This window comes from Pleurodeles waltl, chromosome 3_2, assembly GCF_031143425.1.
Source record: "Pleurodeles waltl isolate 20211129_DDA chromosome 3_2, aPleWal1.hap1.20221129, whole genome shotgun sequence".
Taxonomy (NCBI): domain Eukaryota; kingdom Metazoa; phylum Chordata; class Amphibia; order Caudata; family Salamandridae; genus Pleurodeles; species Pleurodeles waltl.
The window spans coordinates 213208233-213225705 of NC_090441.1; the positions used below are offsets into that span (position 1 = coordinate 213208233).

General features: G+C 46.2%; 1 protein-coding gene across 2 annotated transcripts in view; it reads right to left on the reverse strand.

The window, feature by feature from the left end:
- STK11IP (serine/threonine kinase 11 interacting protein) overlaps window positions 1-17473 on the reverse strand; it is a 214385-nt gene that overhangs the window by 184953 nt on the left and 11959 nt on the right. For both annotated transcript variants that reach the window (XM_069227211.1, XM_069227210.1), the window contains one exon: window positions 8394-8457. In XM_069227211.1, coding sequence (XP_069083312.1) covers window positions 8394-8454 — 61 coding nt within the window. In that variant the 5' untranslated portion in view covers window positions 8455-8457. The remainder of the gene's footprint in view (window positions 1-8393; window positions 8458-17473) is intronic.

Sequence of the window (17473 nt, forward strand, 5' to 3'; positions counted from 1 at the left end):
CTTGTTGTTTTTGTGTTTGTTAATACTATCACACAGTCCTGGTCTGTTATCCCTGTCAAAAGGAGACACACCTTCGACACAAAGGGCATTATGATCGCTCCATTGGGTTTCAATCACTCGCTGTTTACACACCACTGTACGTTGGCTTACCCAAACAAGAGCCCTGAAAATAGTTAACTACAACTACCAGGTCCAACTGCACCACTGAATCCCTCAAATTCAGACCCCTCAATTCCCGTGGGGCAACTTCCAAAGCCAAGCTCTTAAAACAAGGCTCTGTTATTTCAATACCCATTTTTGCATTGAAATCCCCACAAATTACAATTCGAGATTGAGAAATACAATTCTTTCCTTGTGACTTTAAATCTGCACTAAAACAAAATAAATTACTATAGGGGTTAGAAAAATCGTTATTCTAAAAATTCATTAAGTACAAGCTATAAGAACTCTTACAGTCCCGGATGAACAAGGCCTGATAAGTGGAACTACCCGTATCCATGACTGAAACTTTTATTCTGAGATTAAGCTTGACCCAGATGCAAAGACCTCCACTGGCTCTCCCTTGCGGAGAGGCAACAGCTGGACAAGAAAAACAGGAAAAACCATTACAGACAACTGAATAAACATCCTAGAGTTTCCTGATGAACAACAAAATCAAAATTATCAATGAAAGAAAGCCATTCTGGGTTGGAGATTTTACTTTTAAGGCCAGCCACATTCCAACTAAGCAGAGCTAAATGCTGATCATTGCTTGGGCCGTCAACATGCACCTCACTCAGCCTACCAAAGGAAATATTACATTGTGAAGGTAGGGGAGTTTTAGCTGTATCCAACTCAACGGGAGCATGGGGGTATGAGTTTGTGTTAGAATGTAAAACAATCCCGCTAAAATTACCCCAATTTATTTCCCTATCTTTAATACTTAGAATTAATTTCTGAGGGCCCATATACCGTCAATTTAGCCCGTTAAGGTCTGTTAACGGTTCAAATTCCTTATTACAAACATTAATATCAACATGAGTTTTTGATACTGAAAGGGTCAAAGATAAAACTGTATGCATTTGAGGGTCGGAGGGCCTTCAGAAAAAACCAAGAGGCAAAAATCCAACATCACCAGTCATGGTAAAGGTCTGAAAATTCTGGGGCAAAGAGTTTTCCGCAATTAGAGGGTACCTAAAATTAACAATAATTCAAGCTCCTTGGATAGACTTGGTGGAAGGTCCAACCCAGGCGACTTGGCGAGCCAATAAAATATTTCCATAGTCTTGCACATCAAAGTTGGAATGGTTAACTAACCAGTGACACACCTTATTATGAAGCTGAAAGGTTGACTCCTGAGGGAAATTGGGCACTGAGGGGACACCAGCAAGGACAACACTATATGGGCAACATGCAGGGGAAGGTTAATCACCAGTAGCTTGGGAACCTGTGCAGCAGACTGACACTCTTGCGAGACAGACCTCCCTAATGGTTGCTGGGGTCACCGTTGAAACAGATGAATTAGGAGCAGGGACTGGGGCTATCGGGCACAAGCTAGGCTGAAGGCTCACCCCGAGCCACTGATCGTCATTAGCCTTTGGCACTTACTGTTTTAGAAGGAAAAACCTATTGCATCTTTGAGAAGGGTGGTGTTATATCACTGGCTTTTCAATTCCACCCATGCTTTCTTCAGCTTTAGCCTGGCCATGACAAGGTGATGCTCTTCATGTTGGCCACAGAGTGGATCATGAAGTCATCCAAAGCAAGAAGAAATGGGATCCAGTGGAAACCCTGGACACAGCTCGAAGACTTTGACATTGCAGGCGAACTGGCCCTAGTTTCCATCTGCAGATGCAAGAGAAGACTGACAATTTGGCAGCCACATCAGCACAACTTGGCCTCAACAGCCACAAGTAAAAAACCAAGATCCTGAAGGCTAACACGGCCACCACAACTGCAATCACATTTGCAAGCGATACATTGGAAGAGTTTGAGGCCTTTACCTACCTGGGCAGTGTTGTAGACAAGTAAGGAGGCACAGACGCACACATCAAGCCAAGAATAATCAAAGCAAGGGCTGCCTTCATTCAACTAGAGTAGATCTGGACTTCCAATGACCTAACGCCGCAAACCAGGATCAGGCTTTTTAACACCAACATAAAATCGGTCCTTTTGTAAGGAACAGAAACTTGGAGGACAACAGTGACCACCACCAACAAATGCCCAGACCTTCATCAACACCTGCCTGAGGAAAATCCTCCAAATGCGCTGGCCACACACAATTAGCCAAACCAACATGTGCCAGAAGACTTTCCAACTCCCTACTCATTAAGAAATCATGAGAAGACGTTTGGGCTGGAGAGGTCACACCCTCCACAAGCCTGCATCAAACACCAAGCAAGTCCTGAGCTAAAACTCTCAAGGGTAAAAGGAAAGAGGAAGGCCAGGAAATATCTGGCACCAAAGCTGTAAGGCTGACTGCAAGGAGATGTGTTACACCTGGACCAGACTGAAGGAAAAATACAGAACAGAGATGACTGGAGAGTCCTGGTTTATGGCCTATGCCCCAGGAGGAGTAGTATGCATAAGTGTCTGAAAGTGGGGTTTGGTGATATGATTCCCACTTCGCCGTAATGCAGAGAATGAGGGGGGGGTGCTAGTTTGTGCGGTAGTGTAAAGTTTTGCGATGATGTGTTTGTTTGAGGTGAAGGTGAGAAGTACCAACGGTGTAGCACATCGCTTATGTTAAGTTATAAAGGATGGAAAGGCCGCACAGCACACTGCCCTCAGTCTGTAGTACAGAAGCTGGTCTAGGTCGTCTGAACGTTTAAGCGCACTTTTTAGCATAACAAAGTAGCACATTGTTATCAAGCAGAGTATGTAGATACTCTGCTATCCATCAATAACCCAGGTGCTTTTTGAAAAAACAATTTCAGACATTAAAAAATTTAAAGTGCCAAACTCCGATGTGGTTGTGCCTTTGCTACTCACAAACTAGAAGTTGTAGTTGCTCCTGGTTTGTCTCCTTTTGCTGTTACTCATTACCTTTGAAGACCTCTTCATTTTCTTTCTGAAGAGTGAAGCCAACTTTGTGTTCATCTGGCACTGCCCCTCCTCCTTTCTTAACCATTCAAAGACCAGTTCTGTGCAGCTTCATTGCAGATGCACCCAGCTTGTTCCACCACTTGCATGCCGAGGGCACCCCCAAAGTAAGCCTGTTTGAGCCCTACAGATTTCAAGGACAAAACCACCACCCTTCTCATCCTGCATTGTGGTTAGACACGAGATTTGTTTGGGTCTTCAACTCCTCGCATTTGCCCATCTAGCATTCTGGATCGATTACGGTGAAGGAGACCAGAATCTTGGTTCTGGTAACTGTTCTCACTGCAAGCTGTCCAGACTAATCAAGCCTTCCACTGCTTGTACGGTATTCTGTAAACTACCTCAGGTCAATCGCTTTAATGCTCTTTCTCTCCTAACTATACATGTGAGTGCCATGATCTAGTCCAAGACCATCATCTTGGTGTCAGTTTGATTTCAGAAGCCAGGCTACAAGTACAGCCCGTCCCAGCTTCCGAAGGCTCTCTGTGTTGCCATCTTTAAAACAATGATCGACCAGGAGCACACAAAGGAAGTTTGCCACTGCTAATGTTGGAGTAACATTGAGCTGCCAACTATGAACTAGTGCCAAATGCCCCCTTCAAATTTCTTTTAGCTTATTTTTCTCCTGGTTACATCAAACCTTGTTGGAACACTAGAGACACAAGTTCTACTTTTATTTGCCTTCCAGTACCATAATTACTGCTGAAGAGTAACTTTCGGGCTGAAAACCAGTAGATTCCTCAACCAGGCTTACAGTTGCCCTTTAGAGTTTTTGGACTCCAGTGTGTGGTTTTGGGTGTGACATATTGACTGCCACATGCTTGATCATCTAAAATACTTTTGATATTATTTTGCCCCCTTTTGTCTTACCGTGAAAAGATTGAATTTTTAATTGAGTTCTGCATTCTAAAGCCCACTCCTCGTAAAGAGCTGCCTTTGAATTTGGCCCAAATTTATTTGAAAAGGCTGATTCAGCTCCTTTCAGTGCAGCTTTTTTTTGTATTTCCAACTGACAAAAGCGTACAACTCCTTCACATCCCAGGTCATCTCTTCGTTATACAAGATGGCCCCAGTTAAAGCAACACAGTGTTAGCAGCAGACTATCTAGAATTAGTTTTCCCCATCATCCTTAGCAAATTCTAAAGCACCGACGAAAACCCCAGCAACTGCATCAGTAAGACCTGTGAGCAGCCTGCTGCCCATGTTAGCTATTTTTGGTGAGTGGAAAATGCTTCTGACCCATAGCATGAAACCTTTGCCACCCGTGTAGGAGGCTGACCTGGTGTGTGGTGGGTACCTAAGGTACTTACACCTTATACCAGGTCCAGTTATCCCTTATTAGTGAAATGTAGTCAGCGTTTAGAAGCCAGGCTCACTAGGGGTAGCTGTGGATGAGTAGTCAAGGCTTATCTAGGAGACATGCAAAGCTCATGCAGTACCACTGTAGTCACACAGTACTTATACACACAAGAAAAAATACACTCAGTGTTACAAAACAAAAAAAAAAATGCTAGAGGCAATACCCCAACTGGAGTTAAGTAATACACAAGATATATACACCAGTTGTCAGAAATAGGCAAAAGTATAGTTAGAAAACAGTGCAACTATTATAAAACACAATAGAGAGTAGTGGAGCTGGGGAGGGGGGGGGGGGGGGGGAGGGGGCACAAATCATATACTAGAAGAAAAAAAACTGAATGAGAGAGTGTCACCCCCACCCAGGTAAGTGAAGTGTGTAGAGGGTCGCTGGGGGTACCAGCAAAGCACAAAGGTAAGTACCACAACACCCCCCGGCAACCAGGAAAGCAGGAGTAAAATTACTGACATTTCCCCAGAACACCCACTTAGAAGAAAAGAAGAGAATTGCAAAACCCAGAGATGACTGCAAGAAACCAATGGTGGATTCCTGAAGAGGAAACCTGTGGAAAGAGGGGACCAAGCCCAGAAGACACAGCAGAGTTCAGTGGGGGTAGGCGCCCCTACCCACCAAGCTGAGGATAGCAAGAGATGGTTGACGGTGAAGAAGAAGAGTCAGCACTGCAACCCTGGAGTCAGAGTCGAGTTCCTGGCGGATGCAGGTGAGGTCCCACACCAGAAGGACGATTGCAGTAGGGTTTGCGTGTCCCAATTCCTCCAACAATCCCTGGCACAGGCAAAACTCACGGTTGGCGGAGAATGGTGCTGCTGGGAACCAGCAAGGCCCAGGAGGACTCAACCCAGGAGAGAGGAGAGTCCAAGGGGGCCCTCAGCATCGCAGAGTGCCCACAGAAGCACAGGCAGCATGCACAGGTGTCCCACAGGACAGGGACAGAAAAGGTGTAAATGGAGCCCATGCACCACTATGAAAAGGAGTCCCACGCTGCAGGAGAGTCACTCAGGGAGCTATGAGTCGCAGAAAGGAGTGCTGGGGGCTGGAGTTACCCAAAGACTGAAGACCCCTTGGAAGAAGTGTCAACAAGCCTTGGCAGCTGCAAATGACGCAGTGCACTGGAGTACTGTCCTGCGCAGGAAGGCAAGGGTTTACCTCTACCCAAGTTGGGCAGCTGGTAGGGAGGACCATCTAGACCACTTCCGACCACCACCCGTGTTGCAGAATCCCCACAGATCAGCAGGAGAAGGAATCCACGCAGCCAGTAGTCTATGCTGTTGGTGCCTGCAGATGCAGGGGAGGGACTCCTTCACTCCAAGGGAGATTCCTTCTTCTTTCCTGTGCAGACTGAAGGCAGGCTGCCCTCAGAGGATGCACAGCTGAGGAAATGTTGCAGAAGCTGGAAGGAGCCAGAGAAACAATGTTGCAGGCAAAGTCTTTGTTTTTGTTGCAGATTGTCGGTTCCTGGAGAGTCCAGATGAGGGTTCTTTGGTCTGAAGTCGAAGTAAGGGGTGCACAGGAATCCTTCTGGAATCTTGCAAAACGAATCTGAGGAACCACCCAAAGGAGAGGCCCTAAATAGCACTGAATGGGGGGGGGGATTGGTCACCCTGCTAGATAACTTCCTATCAGGAGGGGGCTCTGATGGCACCTGCCTGGCCTGGCCACTCAGATGCTCCCAGAGTTCCCTGCCAACCTTGAATCCAAGATGGCAAAACCCAGAGCCTCTCTGCAGGAGATCTGGGCACCACCCCTGGGGTGGTGATGGACAGGGGAGTGGTCACTCCCCTTTCCATTGTCCAGTTTTGAGCCAGAGCAGGGACTGGAGGTCCCTGGACCAATGTAGACTGAAGGGCACATTTGTTGCCCTCTGTGCATAAACCAAAGCATACCAGTGGATTGGGGAGGCTACCCTCCCCCCCCAAAAAAAATCCAGTAACACCTATTTCCAAAGGGAGAGGGTGTAACACCCCTCTTCCAAAGGAAATCCTTTGTTCTGCTCTTCTGGGCTTGAGCTGCTCAAGCAAACAGAGGGAAGAAACCTGTCTGAGGTGGTAGCTGCTGGGGCTACCTGGAAAACCTCAGAAGGCTGAAATTGCAATACTGAGGGTCCTCTAAGGAGACCCAGAGTGCATAGAATCATACAACAGGTACTTGGAAAAAGTATTGGGGTATGATTCCAACATGTTTGATACCAAACATGCCTATGTTCGGAGTTACCATTATGTAGCTGGACATAGGTAGTGAGCTATGTCCAGTACATGAGTAAAATGGCATCCCTGCACTCACAAAGTCCAGGTAAATGGGTCTAGAGTTTGTAGGGGCACCATCTGCTAGTGCAGGGGTGCCCTCACAAACAGGTACATGCACCCTGACCTCTGGGCTGAGAAGACCTACCACAGGGGTGACTTATAGTGACCTGGTGCAGTGACCTATACTGAAAACGGGTGCATGCACTCGGTTCATGCAGACTGCAATGGCAGGCCTGCAGAACCCTTTGTATGGCTCCCTTTCGGGAGAAGAATAACTGCTGCAGGCCATAGGGATCCCCTGGAACCCCAATGCCCTTTGTACCATATACTAGGGGCTTACATGGGGGCACCAGTGTGCCAATTGTGGAATTAATACAGAGTTTTCGGAGAGAGCATAATCACTGTGGTCCTGGTTAGCAGGATCCTAGTGAACACAGTCAAACACGCTCACATCAGGCAGAAAAAGGGGGTACCCATGCCAAGAAAGAGGGTATTTTCCTACACATCATTCACAAATGGTCCATACTCTGTTTGCATCCATCATAATCCTGTACAAGATCTGTGTCCAACTTTCAATAAATGTGGATAACACAAATGTGACTATTGATGCTGTTCCTTCTACAGGTGTTACGGTGCCTTGGCTGCAAATGAAGACCATACGTATACTCTGCACAAAATGTCCTCCTTCAGCCAATCAATCTGTTCACTAGATCGTGCTCACCCCGGAAGTTTTCCCTTTTTCAACAATTCCCTGATTATGGAGGATAACTGCTTACATATTCTGAAATATTCCCTTTTTCCAAGAGTTGTTCCGGTGCCATTAAGCTAATGAGGTTTCTCCATTGACAAAAAAGGCTTCTGTGAAGCCTACGATTGAATAGCCAATAGCGGTTTCCGCACTTTGAAATGCACGGATGCGCAGCACTCTGGTAGGTGATATGTGGGCGGGTTTCCATCCGCACAGCAGCAGTGACTGAGTCCCTTGGCCACTCTTGAGGATCCTTGAACAGCTTTGGCTGTCGGTGGCGTCAGTGTCTTGGTACATCCGCATTTCAGCTCCATCCGACACCATCGTAAATAGCATCCTTTAGCTTCACGGTACTGTCCAACAAGTGCTGTGAATCATTTGTGGCAGGGAGATTACAAGCAAAGTCCATTGCTCGCATTTCTTCTCAGACCACACAATAACCTTTGGAGACCCTCAACGATCTGCTTCATCCCCAGACTGTCCAGGATCCTTGTTACACTTCTAATGTGATAATGTAGTGCACTGCCCCTGCTTACTCTGGCAATGCAGATACTGCTGTTTGTGGTGCTCAGGTAAATGTAGGATTTACATTAAAAGCTGAATTTTAATACAAAATCTACCAATTTTTGAAAGTGTATCAATAACAGATTTGTAGATTACAAAAATGTTTTACTCACTAGGAATAACACCTTAGCACCCTGTATGGAAGAAGGTCTTTTCAATAACAGGGTTTTTTGGATGGCAGAAGCCTAGAGATCATGTTAATCAAAAAGTCCAGACAACAAAACATACACAGAGCAAACAGAACAAAAAAAACAACACTCTTTAAAGGCCACATATCCTGGATCACAAGCAAACAGCAACTTCATACAGTCTGGAACTACTTTTCTGACGCAGAATATACAATCTAAGTTCCCAATTTCTGCAAGCGAACATCACTCACCATAGTCCTGAAGGAGCTGGGAAAGGCTGGAGACCAAGGACACTCTACTGTCCGGAGACATCGCCTGGAGGGGGAAATAAGAGGACATTATTCCTGCACACATACCGCGCTAAGCACTCTTCCAGACATATACGAGGACATGCACTAGGGCAACACACAGCTTGTGCCACGCACTTGCTGTAGGAGATACACAGAGGATACGCAGAGGTGTAACACACGGCTTGTGCCACGCACTTGCTGTAGGAGATACGCAGAGGTGTAACACACTGCTTGTGCCACGCACTTGCTGTCGGAGATACACAGAGGACATGCACTAGGGCAACACACTGCTTGTGCCACGCACTTGCTGTCGGAGCTACACAGAGGATACGCAGAGGTGTAACACACTGCTTGTGCCACGCACTTGCTGCAGGAGCTATACAGAGGATATGCACTAGTGTAACACACTGCTTGTAGCACTCACTCACTCCAGGAAATACAACAAGAACATGCACTATTTTAACAAAGAACTTCTGACAAGCACTCGCTGTAGGAAATATAACTAGGATATGCACTAGGGTAACACACTTTTAGGAAATCCGCCTTTTCTGAGCATTCACACTTTATTTTTCGCCTTTTGCTGGAACTTAGATTTTTGCTGGCTTTGGAACTCTCTCCACTTAACCCCCTGCTAACCAATAGTAAAGTACCCATGCTCCTCCTTTAACCATGGTAAATTTGGCTCATTGCTGATTGACACATTTAACTTGTCGGTAAGTTCCTACTACACAGCCTAAAAAGAGCTCCTAGGGCATGCACGTTAAAATGTCACTTGTGGACGGCAGCACCTATTGTGTCATCCACTGAAGTGACACTGCAAGCATGGGTAGAGGCCTACCTGTGTACCTTGACTGCTGCAGTGTAAACCTGCAGAGTGACCCGGGTTTGACAGGTAAAAGCCTCCCTTTTACATATTGGAAAGTCACCCCTATGAAAACCTTGTAGCCCATAAGGTAGGATGCATTGTATTTAAAAGCAGAACATGTAGAAAATTAATATTACCGTGTCCCTAAAGTGACATGGCCGGAAACACTAATTTCACTGTGGCACATGTAGCTGACAAATGGAGAATACCAGGGAGTATATTAAAATACTGATCTTGCTAACACAGGAAAGGAACAGGCTAGACAAATAATTAAACTACTATTTTTGATAGTTATTAAAAATACAATTCAATGGTAAAGTCAGATTTTGAATAAATATTAAGGAAAAGTAACTTTTAGAAACATACCCCTTACCTGCCTGATGTTGCTAGAGGCTAATTTGGATTTGCTCTTTAGCGTTGTCCACCATGTGCTGAGCCTTGAATTTCTGTGATAAGTTATGAAATGCCTACCAGGAGCAAAGAACAGGCTGACCTGAATATGCAGAAAGGGCTCATCTGAGCTCAACAGACAGCTGGACCTGCTGCCTGTGACTGGAGAGGAGCCATGAAGGACTGGACCTGCTCCCTTTGTACCTAGGACAAAGATGTGGATTTCAAGGGTCGGTTGAATAACCTCTTGTGTGGCTACAGGGAAGCAACAAGCTGCAAGAGGTTTTTCCGTGAAGTACCCAGCGGACCAGTGTTAACTGGACTTGGACTGGGCCCTGCTGTTGACCTCAGTCTGACACCCTGTGAGACTCAGGGATTGATTTAGAGTTTGGCAGAGGGGTTACTCTGTCACCACTGTTACTGATACCCTTCCGCTGAAATCTACATTCCTTAGGATATAATGGGATTTAGATTTTGGTGGTCATGAAATCTGTCACGTTGTGGCAGAGTAACCCGTCCAGCGAACTCTAAATCAAGCCCCAAGCGCTTCCAACGAGCTCCTGGGGCCTTAGATGTGCACTCCTGTGGTTGACTGGAGTTAAAAGACTAAGGGCCTGACTTCTACTTAGGGGGATGGGATACTCCGTCACGGTGATGAAGTAAATCTTCAGCCGAAATCTAAATCAGGGCCTAAGTCAGAAGGTAAAAATCTTTGACCAGGACAAACATTGTTGGCTTATCCGACCTGTGCTCCATCGCAGCTGGCCTCAAATTGTGCATAGGTCCCAGTCTGCACCAACCATTGACTATCATTGGGGCTTTGTGGTTTTGGTGTTATTTTTACTTTAGGGAAAAAAAAAAAGAAAAAAAAACCTTTAAAAAGGTCAGATCTCCGGTTTCCCTTATTGGATTTTTGTCATTTTGTTCATTACATTTTATTCTACCATCCTAATTCATATATATATTCAATATTTTTATTGCTTGGTGTTTTTACTGTACTACTGTTTTAGTATTGCATAAATATTTCACACATTGCCCTAAAGTAAGTCTGTCTGTTCTATGATGTAGCTACCGGGGGTTAAGCTCAGGTTAATTCTGTGACTTTGAGATTTCACCCTGACAAGAGCTGTGATTATTTCTTATGTTGGGTTATCAACCACTGGAAATAATAATCACATTTCTTACAACTTTGCTTCCACCAAGCACATCCTTCATGAAATATACAGATATGAACCAGTGTAACACAATGCTTCCTCCTCCACACACGCACTTTAGGAAATATACAACAGGTTATGCATCGTAACATTGCATCCACCACACACGTGCTGCAGGAAGTATAAAAGAGGTTATGCATTGGTAACATTGCATCCACCACACACGCACTGTAGGAAGCATAGAAGAGGTTATGCATTGGTAACATTGCATCCACCACACACACGCTGTAGGAAGCATAGAAGAGGTTATGCATTGGTAACATTGCATCCACCACACACGCACTGTAGGAAGCATAGAAGAGGTTATGCATTGGTAACATTGCATCCACCACACACGCGCTGTAGGAAGATTGGTAACATTGCATCCACCACACACACGCTGTAGGAAGCATAGAAGAGGTTATGCATTGGTAACATTGCATCCACCACACACGCACTGTAGGAAGCATAGAAGAGGTTATGCATTGGTAACATTGCATCCACCACACACGCGCTGTAGGAAGCATAGAAGAGGTTATGCATTGGTAACATTGCATCCACCACACACGCGCTGTAGGAAGCATAGAAGAGGTTATGCATTGGTAACATTGCATCCACCACACACGCGCTGTAGGAAGATTGGTAACATTGCATCCACCACACACGCACTGTAGGAAATATACAAGAGGTTATGCATTGGTACCATTGCATCCACCACACACGCGCTGTAGGAAGCATAGAAGAGGTTATGCATTGGTAACATTGCATCCACCACACACGCGCTGTAGGAAGATTGGTAACATTGCATCCACCACACACGCACTGTAGGAAATATACAAGAGGTTATGCATTGGTAACATTGCATCCACCACACACTCGCTGTAGGAACTATAGAAGAGGTTACGCATTGGTAACATTGCATCCACCAAACACGTGCTGTAGGAAATATACAACAGGTTATGCATTGGTAATATTGCATCCACCACACACACCCACACTGTAGGGAATATACAATAGGTTATGCATTGGAGTAACACACTGCATCCATCACACGTGCACTAAAGGAAACCGTCAAGAGGTTATGCATTGGTGTAACACACTCCTTCGACCACACAGGAATTGTAGGAAATATTCAAAAAGTTATGCATTGGTGTAACACACTGCATCGATCACACATGCACTGTAGGAAACACACAAGAGGTTATGCATTGGTGTAACCCACTTCTTTCAACAAGCACTCGCTGTAGGAAACATACAGGGGATACTCATTGGTGTAACATATTACTTCTGCCAGCACTCACTGTGGGAAATATACAGAGATTACACAATGGTGTAACACACTGCTTCCACCAAGAACTCACTGTAGGAAATATATAGAGGATACTCACTGGTGTAACACACTGGTTGTGTCACGCACTCACTGTGGGATATATAGAGGATACACACTGGTTGTGTCACACACTCACTGTGGAATACACAGAGGATACACACTGGTCTAACAAACTGCTTCTACCAAGAACTCACTGTAGGAAATATACAAAGGATACACACTGGTGTAACACACAGCTAACTCCACACATTCACTACAGGAAACATAAGAACTGGTGTAACACACTGCTTCTGCCAAGTACTCACTTGGCACGGTCACTAAAAATAGCAGTATCGTGATACTTCCTCTATTCATACTCCATTTTGGCGCATTTGTAATATGCTATTTTTAAGTGGTTTATTTTCTTGGTAATAATATTTTTCATGTTTGGTAAAAAAAAAAAATATATATATAACAAAAGACACGTGAAACCGAGGTCATGACCTTTGATTCAGAATTGCATGACAGCGTAGGACTCTTCTGGGGTTTATTTCACTTCTTCTCTGGAGGTCTTTATCAGCGAAGGACTATATGTGCACAGTCTCCTCTTCACTTCCTGTTTTCCCTACCCAAGGACATCTGTGATCTTCTCTGCCCCCATGACTTTTCTGCTCCCTGTGCTCCTCTGCTGTTTGCCCTCAGTGAAGGAGTTCACTCTTTTTGACTCGCACAGGACTCTCACGTGTTCAGATAAAGGGACACCATTTATCTTCAAGTACCAGGAGCCAGGCCTGGGTGCCCTGGCCGGTCACAGGCTGCACTGGCAGTTTTACACCAGACATGCAAGTATGACATTTAGCAAATTTTTTATGTATATCTGTGACAGCCGACGCAGTACGTATGACAATTATAGCACAGGCAATGCAAAAATTATCATCTGCATTAAAACACATAAATTATCCTACATTTAATTGGGCTTAATTTAGTCACCTCGTCACTGTGCATGTCCAGCTCTTACGTATTTGACACTTGTGGTTTCTAAAGGCACAGCATGTTTTGCCCATCCATAGCTGGTGGCCGCCAGAACTCAGACTCACTCCCACGCTAACAGACCATGCACGCAACCTCAGCATCACCTTTGATAGAGAACTAAACATGAAGCAACAAATCAACGTAGTCACCACCTCCTGCTCCACACCATCCACGTGCTCCACAAAATCTTCAGATGGATCCCAGTCAACCCCAGGACATCCATTACGCATTACCAGCCGCCTCGACTACGCCAATGCACTCTACGCCGGCATCTCCACCAAACTCCTCAGAAGGCTCCAGACCATACAGAACACAGCTAGACTCGTCCTGGACCGCCCCAACCAGGCTCACATCACACCCCCACCACTTCAGAGAACTCCACTGGCTCCTGATCCAGACAAGATGCCAACTCAAGACCCTCACGCACACCTACAAAGCCTTACACGATCAAGGACCGGCCTAGAACTACCAGCAACTGAATTTCCACCAACCCGCCAGACACCTGCGCTCAGCCTAACTAGCACTCGCACACACACCCTGAATCCATTGTTGCCATCGCAGCTTCTCCTACATCGCAGCCAAGACCTCGAACGATCTGCCCCTCCACCTCTGAAGAGCACCCTCCCTTGCGGACTTCAGAAAGAAACTCAAGACTTAGCTCTTCGACAAAGACCTCAGAACCCCAGTGCCAAAATATCCCCTGGGGGGGGGGAGTACTATGCTCTACAAATTCTGATTAATTGACAATAAGGTTTACCAAGATTTTCCCATGTATCCGGATAGCTAAGCTTGCTTTTAGAGGGAGTCTTCCTCCAGGTAGGTGTCTGTCCAGGGGTAGGTCTCCCTCACCTACTGACGTCCAAGTAAACCGGTGTTCTTAAACAAGCTTTGATTCAACTTCACAATCGGTTTATCACAACCACAAAACACATTAAAAAAAACAGACTATTTGCCAAATAGAACAGAAAACACACAAGCAAGGGTTTCTAGACAAAGCATTAAACTCTAATCTTCCTACAAACCATTAATACATTAATAATTTGAATGTCTATTTTAGCTCGGAGACTATTTTCACAGGCAGTAGTCCATCACTGAGTACACAGCAAGGATACACTGTCACAAAGTAGACAATTAACAAACCAGTGTCAAAATAATATCCATTACATCTGCCTCCCAATTTTACACTGTAGGAAAGTACCATCTTGCCTGGCATGTTACCCCTATTTTTCACTGTATATATGTTGTTTTAGTTGTATGTGTCACTGGGACCCTGCCAGCCAGGGCCCCAGTGCTCATAAGTGTGCCCTGTATGTGTTACCCGTGTTATGACTAACTGTCTCACTGAGGCTCTGCTATCCAGAACCTCAGTGGTTATGCTCTCTCATTTCTTTCCAAATTGTCACTAACAGGCTAGTAAACAATTTCATCAATTTACATTGGCATACTGGAACACCCTTATAATTCCCTAGTATATGGTACTGAGGTACCCAGGGTATTGGGGTTCCAGGAGATCCCTATGGGCTGCAGCATTTATTTTGCCACCAATAGGGAGCTCTGACAATTCTTACACAGGCCTGCCACTGCAGCCTGAGTGAAATAACGTCCACGTTATTTCACAGCCATTTACCACTGCACTTAAGTAACTTATAAGTCACATATATGTCTAACCTTTACCTGGTAAAGGTTAGGTGCAAAGTTACTTAGTGTGTGGGCACCCTGGCACTAGCCAAGGTGCCCCCACATGGTTCAGGGCAAATTCCCCGGACTTTGTGAGTGCGGGGACACCATTACACGCGTGCACTACACATAGGTCACTACCTATGTGTAGCTTCACAATGGTAACTCCGAATATGGTCATGTAACATGTCTAAGATCATGGAATTGCCCCCTCAATGCCATCCTGGCACAATCCCATGATCCCACGGGTCTCTAGCACAGACCCGGGTACTGCCAAACTGCCTTTTCAGTGGTTTCACTGCAGCCGCTGCTGCTGCCAACCCCTCAGACAGGTTTCTGCCCTCCTGGGGTCCAGCCAGGCTTGACCCAGGAAGGCAGAACAAAGGCCTTCCTCAGAGACAGGGTGTTACACCCTCTCCCTTTGGAAAAAGGTGTTAAGGCAGGGGAGGAGTAGCCTCCCCCAGCCTCTGGAAATGCTTTCATGGGCACAGATGGTGCCCATTTCTGCATAAGCCAGTCTACACCGGTTCAGGGACCCCTTAGCCCCTGCTCTGGCGTGAAACTGGACAAAGGAAAGGGGAGTGACCACTCCCCTGACCTGCACCTCCCCTGGGAGGTGTCCAGAGCTCCTCCAGTGTGCTCCAGACCTCTGCCATCTTGGAAACAGAGGTGCTGCTGGCACACTGGACTGCTCTGAGTGGCCAGTGCCACCAGGTGACGTCAGAGACTCCTTCTGTTAGGCTCCTTCAAGTGTTAGTAGCCTATCCTCTCTCCTAAGTAGCCAAACCCTCTTTTCTGGCTATTTAGGGTCTCTGTCTCTGGGGAAACTTTAGATAACGAATGCAAGAGCTCATCCGAGTTCCTCTGCATCTCTCTCTTCACCTTCTGCCAAGGAATCGACTGCTGACCGCGCTGGAAGCCTGCAAACCTGCAACATAGTAGCAAAGACGACTACTGCAACTCTGTAACGCTGATCCTGCCGCCTTCTCGACTGTTTTCCTGGTGGTGCATGCTGTGGGGGTAGTCTGCCTCCTCTCTGCACTAGAAGCTCCGAAGAAATCTCCCGTGGGTCGACAGAATCTTCCCCCTGCAACCGCAGGCACCAAAAAGCTGCATTACCGGTCCCTTGGGTCTCCTCTCAGCACGACGAGCGAGGTCCCTCGAATCCAGCAACTGTGTCCAAGTGGCCCCCACAGTCCAGTGACTCTTCAGTTCAAGTTTGGTGGAGGTAAGTCCTTGCCTCACCTCGCTAGACTGCATTGCTGGGAACCGCGACTTTTGCAGCTACTCCGGCCCCTGTGCACTTCCGGCGGAAATCCTTTGTGCACAGCCAAGCCTGGGTCCACGGCACTCTAACCTGCAATGCACAACTTTCTAAGTTGGTCTCCGGCGACGTGGGACTCCTTTGTGTAACTTCGGGTGAGCACCGTTTCACGCATCCTCGTAGTGCCTGTTTCTGGCACTTCTCCGGGCGCTACCTGCTGCTAAGAGGGCTCCTTGTCTTGCTCGACGTCCCCTCTACCTCCTGGTCCAATTTGCGACCTCCTGGGCCACAGCAGCGTCCAAAAACGCTAACCGCATGATTTGCAGCTAGCAAGGCTTGTTGGCGTTCTTTCGGCAGGAAAACACTTCTGCACGACTCTCCACGGCGAGAGGGATCCGTCCACCAAAGGGGAAGTCTCTAGCCCTTTTCGTTCCTGCAGAAACCACAGCTTCTTCTGTCCAGTAGAAGCTTCTTTGCATCCACAGCTGGCATTTCCTGGGCATATGCCCATCTCCGACTTGCTTGTGACTTTTGGACTTGGTCCCCTTGTTCCACAGGTACCCTCGATTGGAAATCCATCGTTGTTGCATTGTGGGTTTGTGTCTTTCCTGCATTATTCCTCTATCACGACTTCTTTGTCTTTTGGGGAACTTTAGTGCACTTTGCACTCACTTTTCAGGGTCTTGGGGAGGGCTAATTTTCTAACTCTCACTATTTTCTAATAGTCCCAGCGACCCTCTACAAGGTCACATAGGTTTGGGGTCCATTCGTGGTTCGCATTCCACTTTTGGAGTATATGGTTTGTGTTGCCCCTACCCCTATGTGTCCCCATTGCATCCTATTGTAACTATACATTGTTTGCACTGTTTTCTAAGACTATACTGCATATTTTTGGTATTGTGTACATATATCTTGTGTATATTTCCTATCCTCTCACTGAGGGTACACTCTAAGATACTTTGGCATATTGTCATAAAAATAAAGTACCTTTATTTTTAGTATAACTGTGTATTGTGTTTTCTTATGATATTGTGCAAGTGACACTTGTGGTACTGTGGTAGCTTCACACGTCTCCTAGTTCAGCCTAAGCTGCTCTGCTAAGCTACCATTATCTATCAGCCTAAGCTGCTAGACACCCTATACACTAATAAGGGATAACTGGGCCTGGCGCAAGGTGCAAGTACCCCTTGGTACTCACTACAAGCCAGTCCAGCCTCCTACAAGGCCCCAAATTGGGCATGGGGCCTCGATTTTCTCTTCAGTGCTGCGCTTCCTCAGTAGATCCTGCTCCCCCCAATCACCTCTTTTCTT